At 42.5% G+C, this 18,125-nt stretch overlaps 1 protein-coding gene across 1 annotated transcript in view; it reads left to right on the top strand.

Annotated features, from left to right (window-relative positions):
- PTPRR (protein tyrosine phosphatase receptor type R) overlaps positions 1–18,125 on the top strand; it is a 180,944-nt gene that overhangs the window by 155,076 nt on the left and 7,743 nt on the right. The window contains exons 10-12 of the mRNA XM_040409908.1: positions 834–971; positions 7,328–7,438; positions 9,897–10,054. Coding sequence (XP_040265842.1) covers positions 834–971; positions 7,328–7,438; positions 9,897–10,054 — 407 coding nt within the window. The remainder of the gene's footprint in view (positions 1–833; positions 972–7,327; positions 7,439–9,896; positions 10,055–18,125) is intronic.

Genomic DNA, 18,125 nt, shown 5'->3' with positions numbered 1-18,125 from the left:
CTTACAATGAGTTCTAATTGCTGATAGAGTAACAGTCTCAGTGTCCACCACCATTTGGTCTTCATACTGAGTCAGCTGATCCTGTTGTGCAATTGTTTTGGAGCCCAAATGATCTTCTGTACGTTAAATTGCAAGGACATGACCCCGGGAAAGTGCATTCCTCCTAAGCTGCCAGCTTGAAATAAATCTAGCAGAGCAATAGAAGCAATGAATGGAGAGATCTCTGGGTCCATGTGAGGTCCAGGGCTGGTTCTTAGTTTGTTAGAAAGAGGTGGTTGGATACTATATGATATTTGACTTTCATTTTTTACATTAATCATCGGATAATCCCTTTAATTTAGTCACATCTGCCATTGTCCCATGTCCTTCACGTCACTGTCATACTGTATGTCCTATTATCTAGATCACATATTGACTTTAAAGGGTATGTGTTGCTCTGGAAGAACAGGTATGTCCTTGCCTTTCACAAACATCCTATTGATTTAAATAAGAATGGTTCCAATAACAGATTTAATAGCAGCTTTTTGTGTGCAGCTTGCTCTGTAGTTGTGAGACTTATATATGCAGCCTGGTCACTCCTTTTTTTACCCAAGACCATTTTTTATGATATATTCGTAGCATGAAAATTTTTAACACAGTCGCCCAACAAATATATTATAGGGTAAAAAATGTTGCATCACTAGATGGTTGAGGAAAGTGGAGCTTTCATACATTCTGTTTGTAGGATAGACATAATGAAATTCACACTCACTAAATCCACTCTGTATGTCCATAAATGATAGCATAATGTATACACTTATTATATTAACTAATAATTTCCTTATCTATGGCAGGGCTATGGTGGTAAAGAGAGGAGGTTTATTGCTACTCAAGGACCAATGATAAACACAGTCAATGACTTCTGGCAGATGGTTTGGCAAGAAGATGTCCCTGTTATCGTTATGATCACCAAGCTCAAGGAAAAAAATGAGGTATTGATTTAAAATGTACAATTATCTAGAAACATATTTGCACTCGTGAAATGAGATTCATAATGAGGAAAATGCAATGGATGAGCTCATTCACCCTCCAATAGCGTAAAACATGCACAGACAGGACTGGCTCCCGGGCAGTGAGAGATCAACAGAAGAAAGGTACCTAGCACTGAAATCCCCAGATCTTTATTTCATACAGGACACAATTTTTCTTATTTTTACCTGTTTACTAAAACATATTCAAGTTATAGTTTTATAATGAACATGGACATAAAGTCCAGACTTTTAGCTTTCATTTGAGGGTATCCACATTAAAATTGGATGAAGGGTTTAGGAGTTTCAGCTCCTTTACATGTGGCACCCTGTTTTTAAAGGGACCAAAAGTAATTGGACAATTGACTCAAAGGCTGTTTGATGGGCAGGTGTGGGCAATTCCTTCATTATTTTATTCTCAATTAAGCACATAAAAGGCCTGGAGTTGATTTGAGGTGTGGTGCTAGCATTTTGAAAATTTTGCTGAGAAGTAATCTTGCGGTCAAAGAAGCTCTCCGTGCAGGTGAAACAAGCCATCCTTCTTCTGCAAAAACAGAAAAAACCCATCCGAGACATTGCAACACTATTAGGAGTGGAAAAATCGACAGTTTGGTACATTCTGAGAAAGAAAGCACTGGCGACCTCAACAATGCAAAAAGTCCTGGACGCCCACAGAAGACAACAGTAGTGGATGCTCGCAGAATAATTACAATGGTGAAGAGAAACCCCTTCACAACAGCCAACCAAGTGAACAACATTCAGGATATAGGCGTATCCATATCCAAATCTACCATAAAGAGAAAACTGCATGAAAGTAAATACAGAGGGTTCACTGCACGGTGCAAGCCACTCATAAGCCTCAAGAATAAGAAGGCTAGATTGGACTTTGCTAAAAAAAACATCTTAAAAAACCAGCACACTTCTGGAAGAACATTCTTTGGACAGATGACACCAAGATCAACCTCTACCAGAATGATGGAAAGAAAAACATATGGCAAAGGCATGGTACAGCTTATGATCCAAAGCATACAACGTCATCTGTAAAACACGGCGGAGGCAGTGTGATGGCTTGGGCATGCATGGCTGCCAGTGGCACTGGGTTCCTAGTGTTTATTGATGATGTGACACAGGACAGAATCAGCCAGATGAATTCTGGGGTTTTCAGAGACATACTGTGTCCTCAAATCCAGCCAAACTGATTGGTCGGTGTTTCATAATACAGATGGAAAACATTTTAACATCTATAATAGGTGTTAAGTCGACCTCATTCTATCTCGACTTATTAAACACAAGCCCATATACACCATATTACAGAGATATTCTCCCCTAGTATTATGGACCTGTAATGCTCCCTAATTTTAAAATAATGCATTTGTCTTTGGCACCTTTGTTCTGTCTAGTTGAATGTTATAAATTCTGATCTCTGTTCATTACAGAATTTTAGTTAATGATAGTCCTTAGTTACTGTGAATCCTTTGAATGTCTTCTTCCACTCAAATATTTTTCTTCATATATTGATTATTCTACTGGTTATTGCCAGCACCTGTTTTCACGTATTTTATTACATATCCACAGAAAATACTAAAGCTCAACCTCCTACTGGTTTATTTTATAGCTGAAGGGTTTCTCTGAGAATTAAAATAAAATAACTGAAAATACTTAAATATTACTTTATTATAAATATATTCCCAAATACCTCTCATTAGTTATAATGGCTTGTTTTGCCTAGAGAACATGAGGCGTTCATGAGGAGACATGAAGTACAGAGAAGATGGACAGGACAGACTGTGGTAATGTGAGGCTGTGGTAATGGAGACTGAATAACAAGTGCTGCTGGCCATTAGTCACATCCCCACCCGTGGTATGTTGCCGATTAGTATAATGTTATCTACAAGCTCTATTAAAGTGTGACTGGTATGTAGTAAACTGCCAAGTCTGCACAGTCTTATCTTCCTTTAAATATAATGGACCTAAATACCCTCCTCTCTGTACCTCAGCTGTCTCCTCATGAACTCCATTCCTACAGAGAGATTCAGCTGAAGATTATATTAAACTGTATTCAGGATCATAATCCCTGACAAGTAGGAGAGGAGGATGAGGCAGCTCTTTACCTCAGTGTTCTGAAGTAACTTGTCCTGCTGTGTGATTAGGACAGGTTTTCTGTGTACTAATAGGACGACGGACATTTTATTTCTACTAATGATTGCCCCCAGACAAAACAAGCCATTATGACTAATGGAAGGTATTTGGAGATATATTTATGATAAAGCAATATTTAAGTATTTTCAGTAATTTTATTTTGTTAATTCCCAGAGAACTCCTTTAAGGCCTCTTTCACACGGGCATCATGTTTTTGGCCCGGATAAGATGCGGGTGCGTTGCGGGAAAATGCGCAATTTTTCCGCGCGAGTGCAAAACATTGTAATGCATTTTGCACGCGCGTGAGAAAAATTGGCATGTTTGGTACCCAGACCCGAACCCGGACTTCTTCACAGAAGTTCAGGTTTGGGTTAGGTGTTGTGTAGATTTTATTAATTTCCCTTATAACATGGTTATAAGGGAAAATAATAGCATTCTTAATACAGAATGCATAGTACAATAGGGCTGGAGGGGTTAAAAAAATAAAAAATAATTTAACTCACCTTAATCCACTTGCTCACACAGCCCGGCTTCTCTTCTGTCTTCTTCTTTGAGGAATAGGACCTTTGATGATGTCACTGCGCTCATCACATGGTCCATCACATGATCCATCACCATGGTGATGGATCATGTGACGGACCATGTGATGACCACAGTGACGTCACCACAGGTCCTTTTCCTGCGCGAGCAAGTGGATTAAGGTGAGTTAAATTATTTTAAAAAAAATGTTTAACCCCTCCAGCCCTATTGTACTATGCATTCTGTATTAAGAATGCTATTATTTTCCCTTATAAGCATGTTATAAGGGAAAATAATAATGATCGGGTCCCCATCCCGATCGTCTCCTAGCAACCGTGCGTGAAAATCGCACCGCATCCGCACTTGCTTGCGGATGCTTGCGATTTTCACGCAGCCCCATTCACTTCTATGGGGCCTGCGTTGTGTGGAAAACGCACAAAGAGGAGCATGCTGCGATTTTCACGCAACGCAAAAGTGATGCGTGAAAATCACCGCTCATGTGCACAGCCCCATAGAAATGAATGGGTCCGGATTCAGTGCGGGTGCAATGCGTTCACCTCACGCATTGCACCCGCGCGGAAATCTTGCCCGTGTGAAAGGGGCTTAAGTGTCTTATTACAATGACCATGACTTGGAATGAACTCCCATAGTCCTAATATATATTTTTTTCCATTCACATAGCCTTTTGAGGGCTTATTTTTTGCGGGACAAGTTGTACTTTCTACTTTTCTTGTTGTACTCTACTTTTCTTTCCATTTATGGTTGCATACCATATAGTCGGAAGAGGAAAAAAATTCCAAATGGAGTAGAATTGGGAAAAAACACAATTCTGACAAAGGTTTTTATTTATAAATTTTTTACATTGTACACATTGTACACTAACAAAATTGACCTGTTATCTTCATTTTCCAGGTCAGTACGGTTACAACAATACCACACTTGTATAATTTTTCTTGCATTTTAATACTGAAAAAAATATTAAAACCTTTGAGGAAAAAAAATATGTATCACCATATTCTGAGCCCTATAACTTTTTTGTAGTTATTTGTATGGTTCTGTGTGAGGGCTCATTTGGAGCGATCTGTACTTATTTGAAATGTGTGCAACTTTTTGATCACTTTTTATAAAAAAGTTATTGGGGAGTTGAAGTGACAAAAAATGGCGAATTGGCTGCTTTTATTTTTTTCCCGTTACGACATTTGCTGTATGCCATTAATATTGTTACATTTTAATTGTATGGGCATTTTCGCACATAGCAATGCCCATGATGTTTATTTTTTATTGGTTAAGTATTTTTATTTTAGAAAAGGGGGGTGATTTGAACTTTTATATTTTTTTATATTTTTTTATATTTGTAAAAACGTTTTTGTTTTTTTAAACTTTTTTTTAAGTCACCCTGGGTGACTATAACTGGCAATCATTAGATTGCCCATTATGTTCATTGATGACTATATAGCCGAATACTTTATTTTCAATATAACAATACAATGCTGCCACCTAGTGGCCTGTATTGGTATATTTCTCTGATAGACTCTGAAGCCTGCTTGAGGCTTCGGTCTATTAGAGCAATGTAACAGGTTCCCCGATCTCAGCCAGGGAACGCTGTTATCAGAGCGGAAGCGAGCGGCTTCCTCTTCCGGACTGCTATGATGCCGTGGTCACATTTGACCACGGCATCTGAAGGGGAAAATGGCTGATAGCATACATGTGCCGCAGGTCTCTACTATTTAAAAAAGCAGAAACCCGGCGGCTATAGCGGCCGCTGCACGTGCGAGTGGGCGCCATGTTTAAAGACCAGACTTCCGGAGGTCCTCAAGGGGTTTAAATTGTAATTGGGTTCATGTGATATTAACTAGTTGAAACAATACATTCGATTAAATTGTAGTATTACTAACTAGCTGATATTGTTTTATGTTACTTCATGGGGTAAAAGTCAGAAATTCTCAATTATACAAAGGGCAATTGGTATTTATTTGGGGAGATGGTGGTGTTCACCAAGGTTCCAGTACATAGAAGCAAGACAAACAGCAGCAGAGAAAGACTCAGATCAACATACTGTTGCCAGCAATTGCAGGATGCTTGGCATATCATTAAAATCTGATAAACCTGCCATTTCCAGCCGGTTTCTGATTACTTTAATGTTCGCCAAAAATGGCTTCAAAGAGAAGCTGCAACATTGCTCATGAAACAAAAGTGCTGCTTCCTTCCTAAATATTATTATCTTTAGCTATTACTTGGTGGTACCGGATTTCCAGAATCCAACCTGCACATTACAATTTACTCACCTAATATAATCTAACAATCCAACCGTTTTTAAATAACGATAAGAAAGGATAATGTAGTAAGGGTAGGTTCAAACCTCCATTTAACTGTTCCTGGTCTATTCCAAGAACAGCCTGCCAGAGTTTACCGGATCCATCCTAGCAAGATACTGCCATTCACCACCAGACCTCTTTGACTATAATGGGATTCAGCATGGATCCGGCCACTTTCGGCCAGGCAAACGGTACATGCAGGAGATGTTACTACTGATTGTGACATCCAGTTGTACAACCTCTCGAGGAATGGCACAACATACAGACATAAGAATAGATGCTCCAGAATTGTTAGTACATGGGGAATGCATGGAGCTCTGAAAACAGGCATGTCAGGAGCGGTGGCTGCAATGTAAGGGAAGAGCCTATTTTATCTAGAAAAACATGATTTTTGTAATGACACCCACCTTCAGCGCCTGGCTTAGTAAGCGGAGCGGTGAGAGTAGAATTGTATTTTTAGCCCTTTGTTTTCCCATGTTTATACTTTCCCTCTGATTCCCAGGGAGGAGTGGAGGCTGCGGATCAGATAATGTGACAATGTGAACATTTCTACAATGGGTGGCTGCTGAACTTTGTAATGTTTTTCTTTCCCCTGATCATCTTATAAGGGAGCTGGTCACCATATTTCAGGCAGTGATTTAGCTGAGCCCATGTGTGTTACAAGCTCCAGTGATTCTTGTAGAAAAGCTGAACAGGTCAGTAGGACATAGCAGATTCGTAGGCTCGTGTCTGATTTCTGTGCATGTAGATGTTGTGTTCATCGCTGCGTGTTACACAATCGTCACTTGTCAGGAAACATACCTGACTTCACTTGTAATTCCATTGTTTCTCCATCCTTGGAGGATAATGTGTAAGGTTACATCTAGAAACGACTTAGTGCTCCAGCAAATCAGCAATAAGCTTTGTGCGTGGGAACAGATACTCTTATAATAATGCTCATAATGTGCGTTACCATTGACTTTCTATGTGATTTATATATATACTGTACTGTACATGTCGTGGAGAAGTCCCATGGGCTTCTGTAGGCAAGGCACAGTCATACTCTATTTAATCGGTCCAAGAGGGGTTGCATGTACAGAATCAAAGTGTATGAAACAGTATGTCACCATCAACAGTGTATGGTTTTACAAATTGAAACGAAAACCTGATCTGGACAAGGCCAACGTCGATTAAACTACAGAACTCAGTACGTAATGGTTGATTTTCTAGCTATCCTTCTCACTCTGTTGGGTTCTTATTTTATCGTATTGTATCTTATTGACATATGTATATGGCATAGAAAATGTATGCAAAAATATAATAATAACTAACTACAGTATATATTTATGTGACTCTTCTTTTCCACAGAAATGTGTCCTGTACTGGCCAGAGAAGAGAGGAATCTATGGAAATGTTGAGGTACTTGTCAACAGTGTCAACGAACATGAGTACTATACGATCCGGAGCCTGACAATAAAGGTAACATTAAAAGGGGTCACAATAGGCTGTTGTTTGAATGTGGATGTTCCTCGAATTGTCTGAAACGCTGGTGCAACGCTCTGTTCACACTGGTGCTGGGGTCCATTCCATCAAGTTTCCAATGTTTTGAAAGCAAGAATAGAGTGGTCTGCAGCGCAATTCTTGCCTTGATGTATGCAATTATGAGTCAAAAGGATCTGTCAGGATTGCCATCAAAATGGCTCCAACACAGTTAGCTATGTTAGATAAAGTTATGCAGACAACAGAAATCAATCATGTATCTGCTTGTCAATATATACAGATGTAGCAGGGTTAACGCACAAACTCTTAACTCAAATTTCTTAACTCATCGCGTTATCTTGAAACAAAAGCCAATTGAGGTGTTTGCTTAACGCATTTAGTTTAGATAACACGTCTCATAAAGCGTGTGTGTTAACTCTACTACATCTGTATATATATTATCTAGTATTATTGTATATAACTATAACAGATGCATACATTGAGATATTGCACGCACATATTACTGTATATATACATATATTGTATATACATATAAATATATATACTATACTCCAATTATCACTAGCTACTGACAAGATGAACTTTAGGCCTCTTTCACACTACCGTTTTTTTTTTCCGTTTTGCGGTCCGTTTTTTGCGGTCCGTATACGGTCCGTATACGGAACCATTCATTTCAATGGTTCCGCAAAAAAAACGGAATGTGTTCCGTATGCATTCCGTTTCCGTTTTTCCGTTTTTCCATTCCGTAGAAAGATAGAACATGTCCTATATTTGGCCGCAAATCACGTTCCGTGGCTCCATTAAAGTCTATGGGTCCGCAAAAAAACGGAATGCATACGGAAATGCATCCGTATGTCTTCCGTATCCGTTCCGTTTTTTGCGGAACCATCTTTTGAAAATGTTATGCCCAGCCCAATTTTTTCAATGAAATTACTGTATACTGTATATGCCATACGGAAAAACGGAATGGAAAAACGGAACCGAAACGGAAACACAACGGAAACAAAAAAACGGAAAAACGGATCCGTGAAAAAGGGAACGCAAAACACTGAAATGGACATACTGTAGTGTGAAAGAGGCCTTAGTATGCCAATTCTTTGTTGTCCCAGGAGATAACTGGCCCACAGGGGTATAGGTGGGCCCCTGAGCAAGGGGGGCCCCTAGGGCTGTTTCACACGAGAGAGTCCATTGCGGGAATCACGCTCCGTGTGGGAGTGTGATCCTCCGCTCTGGACTTGCAGAAGCGCACGGCATTATCATGATTTATAATGCTATGTGCCTCTGCTTGACCTTATTTCTACAGAATCATACTGACATAAAGCTGTCAGTATGATTCTGTGGAAAAAAGGCCATGCAGAGGCACCTAGCATTATAAATCATGATAATGCCGTGTGCTCCTACAAGTCCAGAGCGGAGGATCACACACACACGGAGCGTGATTCCCACAATGGACTTCCTCGTGTGAAACAGCCCTTAGTCTTCCATCCCCTACACAAGTGGCACATTACAGAGTAGACTTACTGCACTACATATAGATAGGCAGTATACAGCCTATCTTCAACCTATGATCATATAACAAAATTGGGTAGATTAATTAAAAAAACATCCAGTTTGTTATTATAGACACAATCTGGTGGTTGGCCTATAGGTACAGAGGCAGGCCAGCCAGTAGTATCCTCTATTCCCAGAGACATGCCTTCTCAGGATGCTGCAGTGATCTCTATAATCAATCATCTGGCAGCATCTTGCTGTTGTGTGCTGCTATGTGAGCAGGTAATATTTGAATGTATACGTTCCGTGGCCCAGCGAAAAAAATAGAACATGTCCTATTCTTGTCCGCGCTTTACGGACAAGAATAGGCCGTTATATGTAAAGGCTGTCCGTGCCATTCCGCAAATTGCCAAACGCACACGGACGCCATCCATGTTTTGCGGATCCGCGATTTGCGGACCGCAAAACAGACCACGCCTAAAAGCAATTCTAAATGAAAGAGGGCTACAAAAACTCACCCATTATGTTAGAGACATATAGTTATTAAGTTCAAAGTGCAGCTACTTTATCAAATGGATGGTATACTGTGTGTTATCCCAACTGTGACCCAAGATGGATGCTAGTGAATACAGTGGCTAGATAGAGCTAGTATAGTCATATGTTCAGCTCTCTGCTCAGGTGTGTTCACACTGCACTTGCAGGTAGGTTACCCGTGTCTGTGAATTCCACTACAAACTTGTTCACATTCCCTCATACCTGCAAGTAGGGGTGTGTTATGGCCTAGCATCGGGCCATGGAAAAGGATCCTTGCAATTTATCATTGATCGTTGATCTATTCGGATTAGGCTGTGATTCTCAAGGTAACGGTTTTAGAGATTATCACATGGCTTCAGTGCTATCTGGTATACTTAACTGTATTTATTTTTACCATATTGTGTTTCTCCAGCAAGGAAGCCAGTCACGCATCGTGAAACATTACTGGTACACGTCCTGGCCTGACCACAAGACTCCAGACGGTGCTCAGCCTCTGCTTCAACTCATGCTGGATGTGGAGGAAGACAGTAATGCATTCACGGGCAGGGGTCCAGTGGCAGTACACTGCAGGTGATGTCCTATATCAATCCTATACATAAATCTGGCAATCTCCTGTTTGTCTCTTTCCAAGCATATACATGCACGCAGGGACGGTTTTAGACAAAATGTGGCCCTGGGCAAAATCAAAAGTGGGGCCCCAAATCTTGTAATAATGTACTAACAACACAGTTACATTCTGTCGATTCCGGAGCTCCCTCACAGATTTACACCCCATAAAGCTCCTCCCACAGATCTGCACCCTTATGGCCCCAGAATGCGCCACATGTCCCCTCCCCTCACAGCAATGAGTTCCCCTTACTCACGGCATCTGAGAGGGTTAAAAACCGGAAGCGCGGGATTCCCCTTCAGGCACGCTTTCCCCCAGCGGAGATCGGGGAAAGCCTGTACTAGGCTTCCAGGCTCATTGTTAGTATGTCCCAGTTTAGGCCACTAGATGGCAGCACTGAACTGGGATATAGTGGTTTCTATACAGACTAATGGAGCAATTTACATCTGATGATTGTAAATTGTGGTCCACTTGGGGGACTTAACAAAAAGTAAAAAAAAAAGTTTTGCAAATATAAAAAAAAAACTTACAAATTAAAATCACCCCCATTCCCCAAAATAAAAAGAGACAAAAGAAAATAGCATTATGGGCATCGCCGCATGTGAAAACACCCCTACTATTAAAATATTTTAAAAAGTTAGCCCATATGGTGAATTGCGTAACAGATATTTTTTTTAAAAAGTGAGTCCTGTGTATTCAAGTTTTATTTAGACTCTATTTTTAAAAAATTTCTGTGGGGATTCAAACTCACAACCATCTACATTAAAGGCAAGAACCTTGGTTAAGATGCTTGTCTTTAATGTAGATGGTTGTGAGTTCAAATACCCACAGAAACATTTCAAAAATAGAGTCTAAATTAGACTTGTATACACAGGCTGTGACCATGCTTGGGAATACCCCTTTCACCTTAATAGGGGCCCTGGGCAATTGCCCAGTTTGTGGGCCCTGCATGCATATAAGGAAAGTGCCTATGAAGAAAGAGGAGGTGGAACTCACAGACCACACTTGAGTTCTGAGAGCAGAATTGTGAATATGGCTCTGGATTATAATACAAAATGTATTTACTCAATTTTTATGCACATTTATTTTTATTTCTAAACAATAAAATTGTGTCTCAATGTGAAAATAACCTTTTAAAGGGCTATTACAGTTGTGGCTAGTTATTCCCTAGCCACAGGATAGGGGATAACTATTGGATCGTGGGGGTCTTACTGCTGGGATCCCACCCGATCATGAGAACAGGGACCTCATACCCACTGGGGCCACCTGAAATGACAATCTGTTCATCTCTATGGGATTTCCGGAAATAGCAGAGCATTGTTATTGGCTGTCTCTGAAACTCCTATAGAGATGAATGGAGCCACAATGTGCATTCCTGATCTGACACTTCGAGGGGCACGGGGTCCCCATTCTCATGATTGGTGGGGGTCCCACATGTAGGCTCCTACCAATCTAATAGTTATGCCCTATCCTGTGGATAGGGGATAACTTAGCACAGTCAAAATATCCCTTTAAGTTGTAAGAGTTTATAATTTATGGTTTTTATGTCATGTTTTATCATTATACATTGCATGTACATGCTTGTATAGTTGCATTTGGCTAGTTCAAATGTCATCTTAAATGTGCATTTTATTTAATAAAAATGTGAACATTGGCATTTGGAATATTATGGTCTAATTATTTTTCTGTTACAAATCAATGCAATTGGGGCTTGAGGCAAGGGAGTTTCAAGGTGCCTAGATAGACAAATGCAGTACCATAGGTAGCCAGCAGATGGTGGCCTTCTCAGAGCTTTTTCCTTCACTGTGCATTAGTGCTAGAAAATATCATTTGTACTTTATGCTGATCCTGGGTGACATACACTGTTAGGAGTCATGCACAAGAACATTTTTATTTCCGTTTTTTTACAGGTCCATATGCGGAACCAATCACTTCAATGGGGCTTGAAAACAAACGGAAATGACTCTGTGTGCATTCTGTGTCCGTATGTCCGCATATCTGTTCCGCAAAAAAAAAAAACATGTCCTAGTCTTGTCCGTTTTGGGATCTGAAAAAAAAAACGGATGCGAGACGGATATCACATGGATGGCATCCATTTATTTTGTGTACCCGTGTTTTACGGATCGCAGAATACATACGGTTGTGTGCATGAGCCCTAAGGCTCCATTCACACGTCCACAATTCTGTTCCGCATTCATTTCTATGGGGCCACACTATGTGCTGTCCGGATCCAGAAATGCGGATCTGCACTTCCGGGTCCGCAATTCCATTCCCGAAAAAAATAGAACATGTCCTATTCTTGTCCACAATAGGCATTTTCTATTTTAGTGACGGCGATGTGCGATCCGCAAAATGCGGAACGCACATTGCCGGTGTCCGTGTTTTGCGGATACGCGGATCCGTAAAACACATACGGATGTGTGAATGGAGCCTTAGTGTGTGAGAACTATAGTAAGTCGTGTTTTCACATGGCTTGAAATGACACTGTGTGTTATCATTCACACTAATTCTGGACAATGCAGCAGTCAGGTCCATAAATATTGGGCCATCAACACAATTCTAACATTTTTGGCTTTATACACCACCACAATGGATTTGAAATAAAACGAACAAGATGTGCTTTAACTGCAGACTGTCAGCTTTAATTTGAGGGTATTTACATCCAAATCAGGTGAACGGTGTAGGAATTACAACAGTTTGCATATGTGAAAGTCAATGGGTCCGTGGAAAAATCGGAAAATGCACCGTTTTGCAGCCGCATCCGTGATCCGTGTTTCCTGGCCGTGAAAAAAATATGACCTGTCCTATTTTTTTCACGGCCAACGGTTCACGGACCCATTCAAGTCAATGGGTCCGTGAAAGAACACGGATGCACACAAGATTGGCATCCGTGTCCGTGATCCGTGGCCGTAGGTTAGTTTTTATACAGACGGATCCGAAGATCCGTCTGCATAAAAGCTTTTTCAAAGCTGAGTTTTCACTTCGTGAAAACTCAGAACCGACAGTATATTCTAACACAGAAGCGTTCCCATGGTGATGGGGACGCTTCTAGTTAGAATACACTACAAACTGTGTACAAGACTGCCCCCTGCTGCCTGGCAGCACCCGATCTCTTACAGGGGGCCGTGATCAGCACAATTAACCCCTTCAGGTGCGGCACCTGAAGGGGTTAATTGTGCTGATCACGGCCCCCTGTAAGAGATCAGGGCTGCCAGGCAGCAGGGGGCAGACCCTCCCCCCCTCCCCAGTTTGGATATCATTGGTGGCCAGTGCGGCCCCCCCTCTATTGTAATAATTCGTTGGTGGCACAGTGTGCGCCCCCCATTGGCTCCCCCTCCCTCTATAGCATTAACAACATTGGTGGCCAGTGTGCGGCCTCCCATCTCCCCCCCCCCCCATCATTGGTGGCAGCGGAGTTCCGATCGGAGTCCCAGTTTAATCGCTGGGGCTCCGATCGGTAACCATGGCAGCCAGGACGCTACTACAGTCCTGGTTGCCATGGTTACTTAGCAATAGTACAATAGTAGAAGATTCATACTTAACTGCTGCTGCGATGTTCGTGTCCGGCCGGGAGCTCCACCTACTGTAAGTGACAGGTCTGTGCGGCGCATTGCTAAATGAACCGTCACTTACCAGTAGGAGGAGCTCCCGGCCGGACACGAACATTGCAGCTCCCAGGTAAGTATGAATCTTTTACTATTGTACTATTGCTAGTAACCCGCTGCCACCAATGATCGGGGGGGGGGGGGGGGAGATGGGAGGCCGCACACTGGCCACCAATGTTGTTAATGCTATAGAGGGAGGGGGGGGCAATGGGGGGTGCACACTGTGCCACCAACGATTTATTACAATAGAGGGAGGAAGGGAGGGGGGGCGCACACTGTGCCACCAACGAATTATTACAATAGAGGGAGGAAGGGGGGGGGCACACTGTGCCACCAACGAATTATTACAATAGAGGGAGGAAGGGGGGGGCGGGGGGGGGGCACACTGTGCCACCAACTAATTATTACAATAGAGGGAGGAAGGGGGGGGGCCGCACTGGCCACCAATGATATTCAAACTGGGGAGGGGGGGTCTGCCCCCTGCTGCCTGGCAGCCCTGATCTCTTACAGGGGGATATGATAGTACAATTAACCCCTTCAGGTGCGGCACCTGAGGGGTTAATTGTGCTGATCACGGCCCCCTGTAAGAGATCGGATGCTGCTAGGCAGCAGGGGGCAGTCATGTACACAGTTTGTAGTATATTCTAACTAGAAGCGTCCCCATCACCATGGGAACGCCTCTGTGTTAGAATATACTGTCGGAAATGAGGTTTCACGATCTAACTCATATCCGACAGTATATTCTAACATAGAGGCGTTCCCATGGTGATGGGGACGCTTCAAGTTAAAATATACCATCGGATTGGAGAAAACTCCGATCCCATGGTATAAAAGGGACTCCAGACTTTACATTGAAAGTCAATGGGGACGGATCCGTTTGAAATTGCACCATATTGTGTCAACGTCAAACGGATCCGTCCCCATTGACTTGCATTGTAATTCAGGACGGATCCGTTTGGCTCCGCACGGCCAGGCGGACACCAAAACGACTTTTTTTTCATGTCCGTGGATCCTCCAAAAATCAAGGAAGACCCACGGACAAAAAAACGGTCACGGATCACGGAAAAACGGGACCCGTTTTTGCGGACCGCAAAAAAATACGTTCGTGTGCAGGAGGCCTAAGGAGCTCTCCTAATTATGAGGGGAAAAATGCACAACGCAATTATCACATTTTTGTTATTTACTTATAGCAGTTTAATAATAATAATTTTCTTGTATGAGAATCAATGCTTTATTCTGCAGAAGGAACCATGTAGCAGATTTTTTTTTCACTTTGTCCAATATTTAGTTGGTTAAAGAGTCTATTTATAATAAGCTGATCACTGTAATCCGTAGGGAAACATGGCAGTAAGAAGTTACAAATCAAGCATTAAGGGGTATATGTATTAATACCGGTGTCAGGGGCGTTGCTAGATTAATACATTGGGGGCCTGGGCCCCTGATGTTTTGTCTCAGGTCCCGAATGTCCTGCCTGTCAGCTAGATACAACTGTATTGCCACCCTCAAAATGGCAATACAATTGAATTTAATGCATTGGAAGAGCTGAAGAACCTGTGAGGACATCACAGGTCATGTAACCAGTAAAACAGGCAGTGGTTAAGAAGGACCTGCGATGATGTCACCATCATGTGACCAGTGTAGGAGAGGACGACAGTGAAGAGGAGAAGTCCTGGGGAAGAAACTGTGGTGATGTCTGCTACATGAGGAGAGGTAAGTGAAGAGAGAGGCAGAGTTATGGGAGTTATGTTTATTTAACTGGGACTGTAGGTTAGGGCTGAAGGGAGGGATGTTATTTACATTGGACTGTATGTTGATGGTGGCTGTAGGAGGAAGTGATGTTATTTACATGGGACTGTATGTTGGAGGGGGCTGGAGGAGGGAGTGATGTTATTTACATGGGACTGTATGTTGATGGAGGCTGTGGGAGGGAGTGATGTTTTTTTTCATAGGACTGTATATTGATGGCAGCTGTGGGTGGGAGGGATGTTATTTACATGGGACTGAATGTTGGACGGGGCTGGAGGAGGGAGTGATGTTATTTACATGGGACTGTATGTTGGAGGTGGCTGTGCGAGGGAGTGATGTTATTTACATGGGACTGTATGTCAGATGGGGCTGGGGGAGGCAGTGATGTTGTTTACATGGGACTGTATGTTGATGGAGACTATGGGAGGGTGTGATATTTACATGGGACTGTATGTTGAAGGTGGATGGGGGAGGGAGTGATGTTATTTACATGGGACTGAGTGTTGAGGAGGTGATTTTTACATTGGATTGCATGTTGGAGGCGGCTGGGGAGGGGGTGATATTATTTACATGGGACTGTAGGTTGAAGGCGGCTGGGGAGGAGGTGATGTTATTTACATGGGACTGTATTTTGGAGGGGCTGTAGATAGAGAGGGATGTTATTTACATGGGACTGTATATTGGAGGGGGCTGGAGAAATGGCGTGATTTTATTTACATGGGACAGTATTTTGGAGGGGGCTGTAGAGAGAGAAGGATGTTATTTACATGGGACTGTATATTGTAGGGGGCTGGAGAGATGGTGTGATGTTATTTACATGGGACTTTATTACATGGGACTCATTACCACTGAGGCAACAATAGGGGGCCTTATTTCTACTGGGGGCCCTGTGAGTGTATTATTAATACTGGAGGGCTCTTCTAATAATGGGGGCACTCTTGGAGAGCATTATCACTGTTGGGGGCACTGTAGGGGGCAGTATTACTAATGAGGGCATTCTAGAAGGGAATTACTATTGGTGGGACTTTGAGGAGCACTATTACTGTGGGGGGCACTATTATTTCTTCAGGATAGTATTTGAGGGTATTGGGAAGCACAGCAAGCAGCAGGATAACACTGTGGGGCCTCCAGGTTGTGGGATGATGATAGAAAAGGGAGGAAGCTAAGATGTCTGTGCGTCACACTCTGCAGAGACGAGGCAGCTGAAAGAAGTTGTCCAGACCAAATGGAGAAGATGATGACAGAGAAGATCTACATCGGAGGAGATGTCACCTGGAAGCACTGGATGTGACAGGTATGTGCTGCTATATAGCAAGTACAGCAAAATGCGGTGTTCTGGGAGAGGGGGGGCTCGATTTAGAGAACTGGGCCATATTTATTGGGGTTTAGCCCCGGATCTTTTGAGACCCTAGCAACGCCCCTGCCAGAGTTTTAGACGCACGTCCTAATAAAGCCCTAAGTTGGCGGTGGATCCTCTGAAGTTATGAAGAGACGCAGGCCTCTCCATAACTTCAGAGCATCCAGCCCCAGTTCTAAATGTAAAACAGCCTGAAACAGGTATAGAAAATGGTATATGAGAAGAGCCTGCCGGCCTGTCGCCTTCCCCGCCCACGCCACGCCCACAATTTTAGACCTGCCGTGAGCGGGGCAAAGTCACTAACCGATGCACCATCTGTGCCTGAAATACACCTAATATAGGCGTATTTCAGTATAATAAATGATTCCCTAAGTGATAGATGCTCTTTGTAACCACTGTCCACTCTGGGAATGAGACAATTATCCTGAACAGGGAACCTCCATCTATTATGGGGTTGTTTGGACAACAACCCTTATGGTACTTTCACATTCCAAATTAAAAAAAGCACTCACCTGTCTGTGGCCTTGCCATGCCTGTGCCTCTATCCCCTTACAGCTGCTTCCGATCCCGGCAGAACCAGGAAGTAGTTTGGTCCTGTGACCACTGCACACATCTGCTTGAATTGTATGTCACTGCTTTGGTGTTCATGCACATGTGACCGTGGGTCTGTTCAAGCCACTTCCTGGTTCTGTGGGGCATAGAGCAGTGGCAAGGGCTCAGCAAGACCACATTCATGTGGGTGTTTTATTTTTATGGGACATATCCTAGTACCATAGGGTGTGTGAAAATGGGTTTTCTAAACTTGACAACCCCTTTTAGGTTGTTCATATACAGTACTTGAAATAAAAGAGTACATTGTTGCTAGATTGAAATCTAATCTTTCAGCATGAGCAACTGTATGACCTCAGCTATATCACAGATAATAATATGGTGCCCCCTGACTGCTGTGGAACCATCTGAAAGTGAAAATCAATCCACTTTAACATCTGCACTGGCCTTTACTAAAAAATCCTTGACCAGCTAGTGTTAGCTGTTGACTGTACTGATGAAATGAATTTTTCTGGCAGGGGCATGTGATAGTTACTAGTCCATTGTGTTTGGCCCAAAACGTTAGGATCAGCCTGTGTTAGTACAAGTGTTCTATGATTATTCCTCCAGGAGTACATTGCACGTCTGTGACCTCTTACTACCTTTAAAAGTTCTATGTCTAACCCATACAGAACACTTCTGAATATCTCTGTATCCTGACTACACGCACAAGATGTTTTCCTCTGCAAAACACACTTCCTTTCAGGAGGTAGATAGGAATGTGGTGAGGAAATATGG

This window comes from Bufo bufo, chromosome 1 (assembly GCF_905171765.1).
Source record: "Bufo bufo chromosome 1, aBufBuf1.1, whole genome shotgun sequence".
NCBI classification, from domain to species: domain Eukaryota; kingdom Metazoa; phylum Chordata; class Amphibia; order Anura; family Bufonidae; genus Bufo; species Bufo bufo.
Note: the sequence above shows the minus strand (reverse complement) of the source record. Positions and strands in the feature narration are given on the sequence as shown.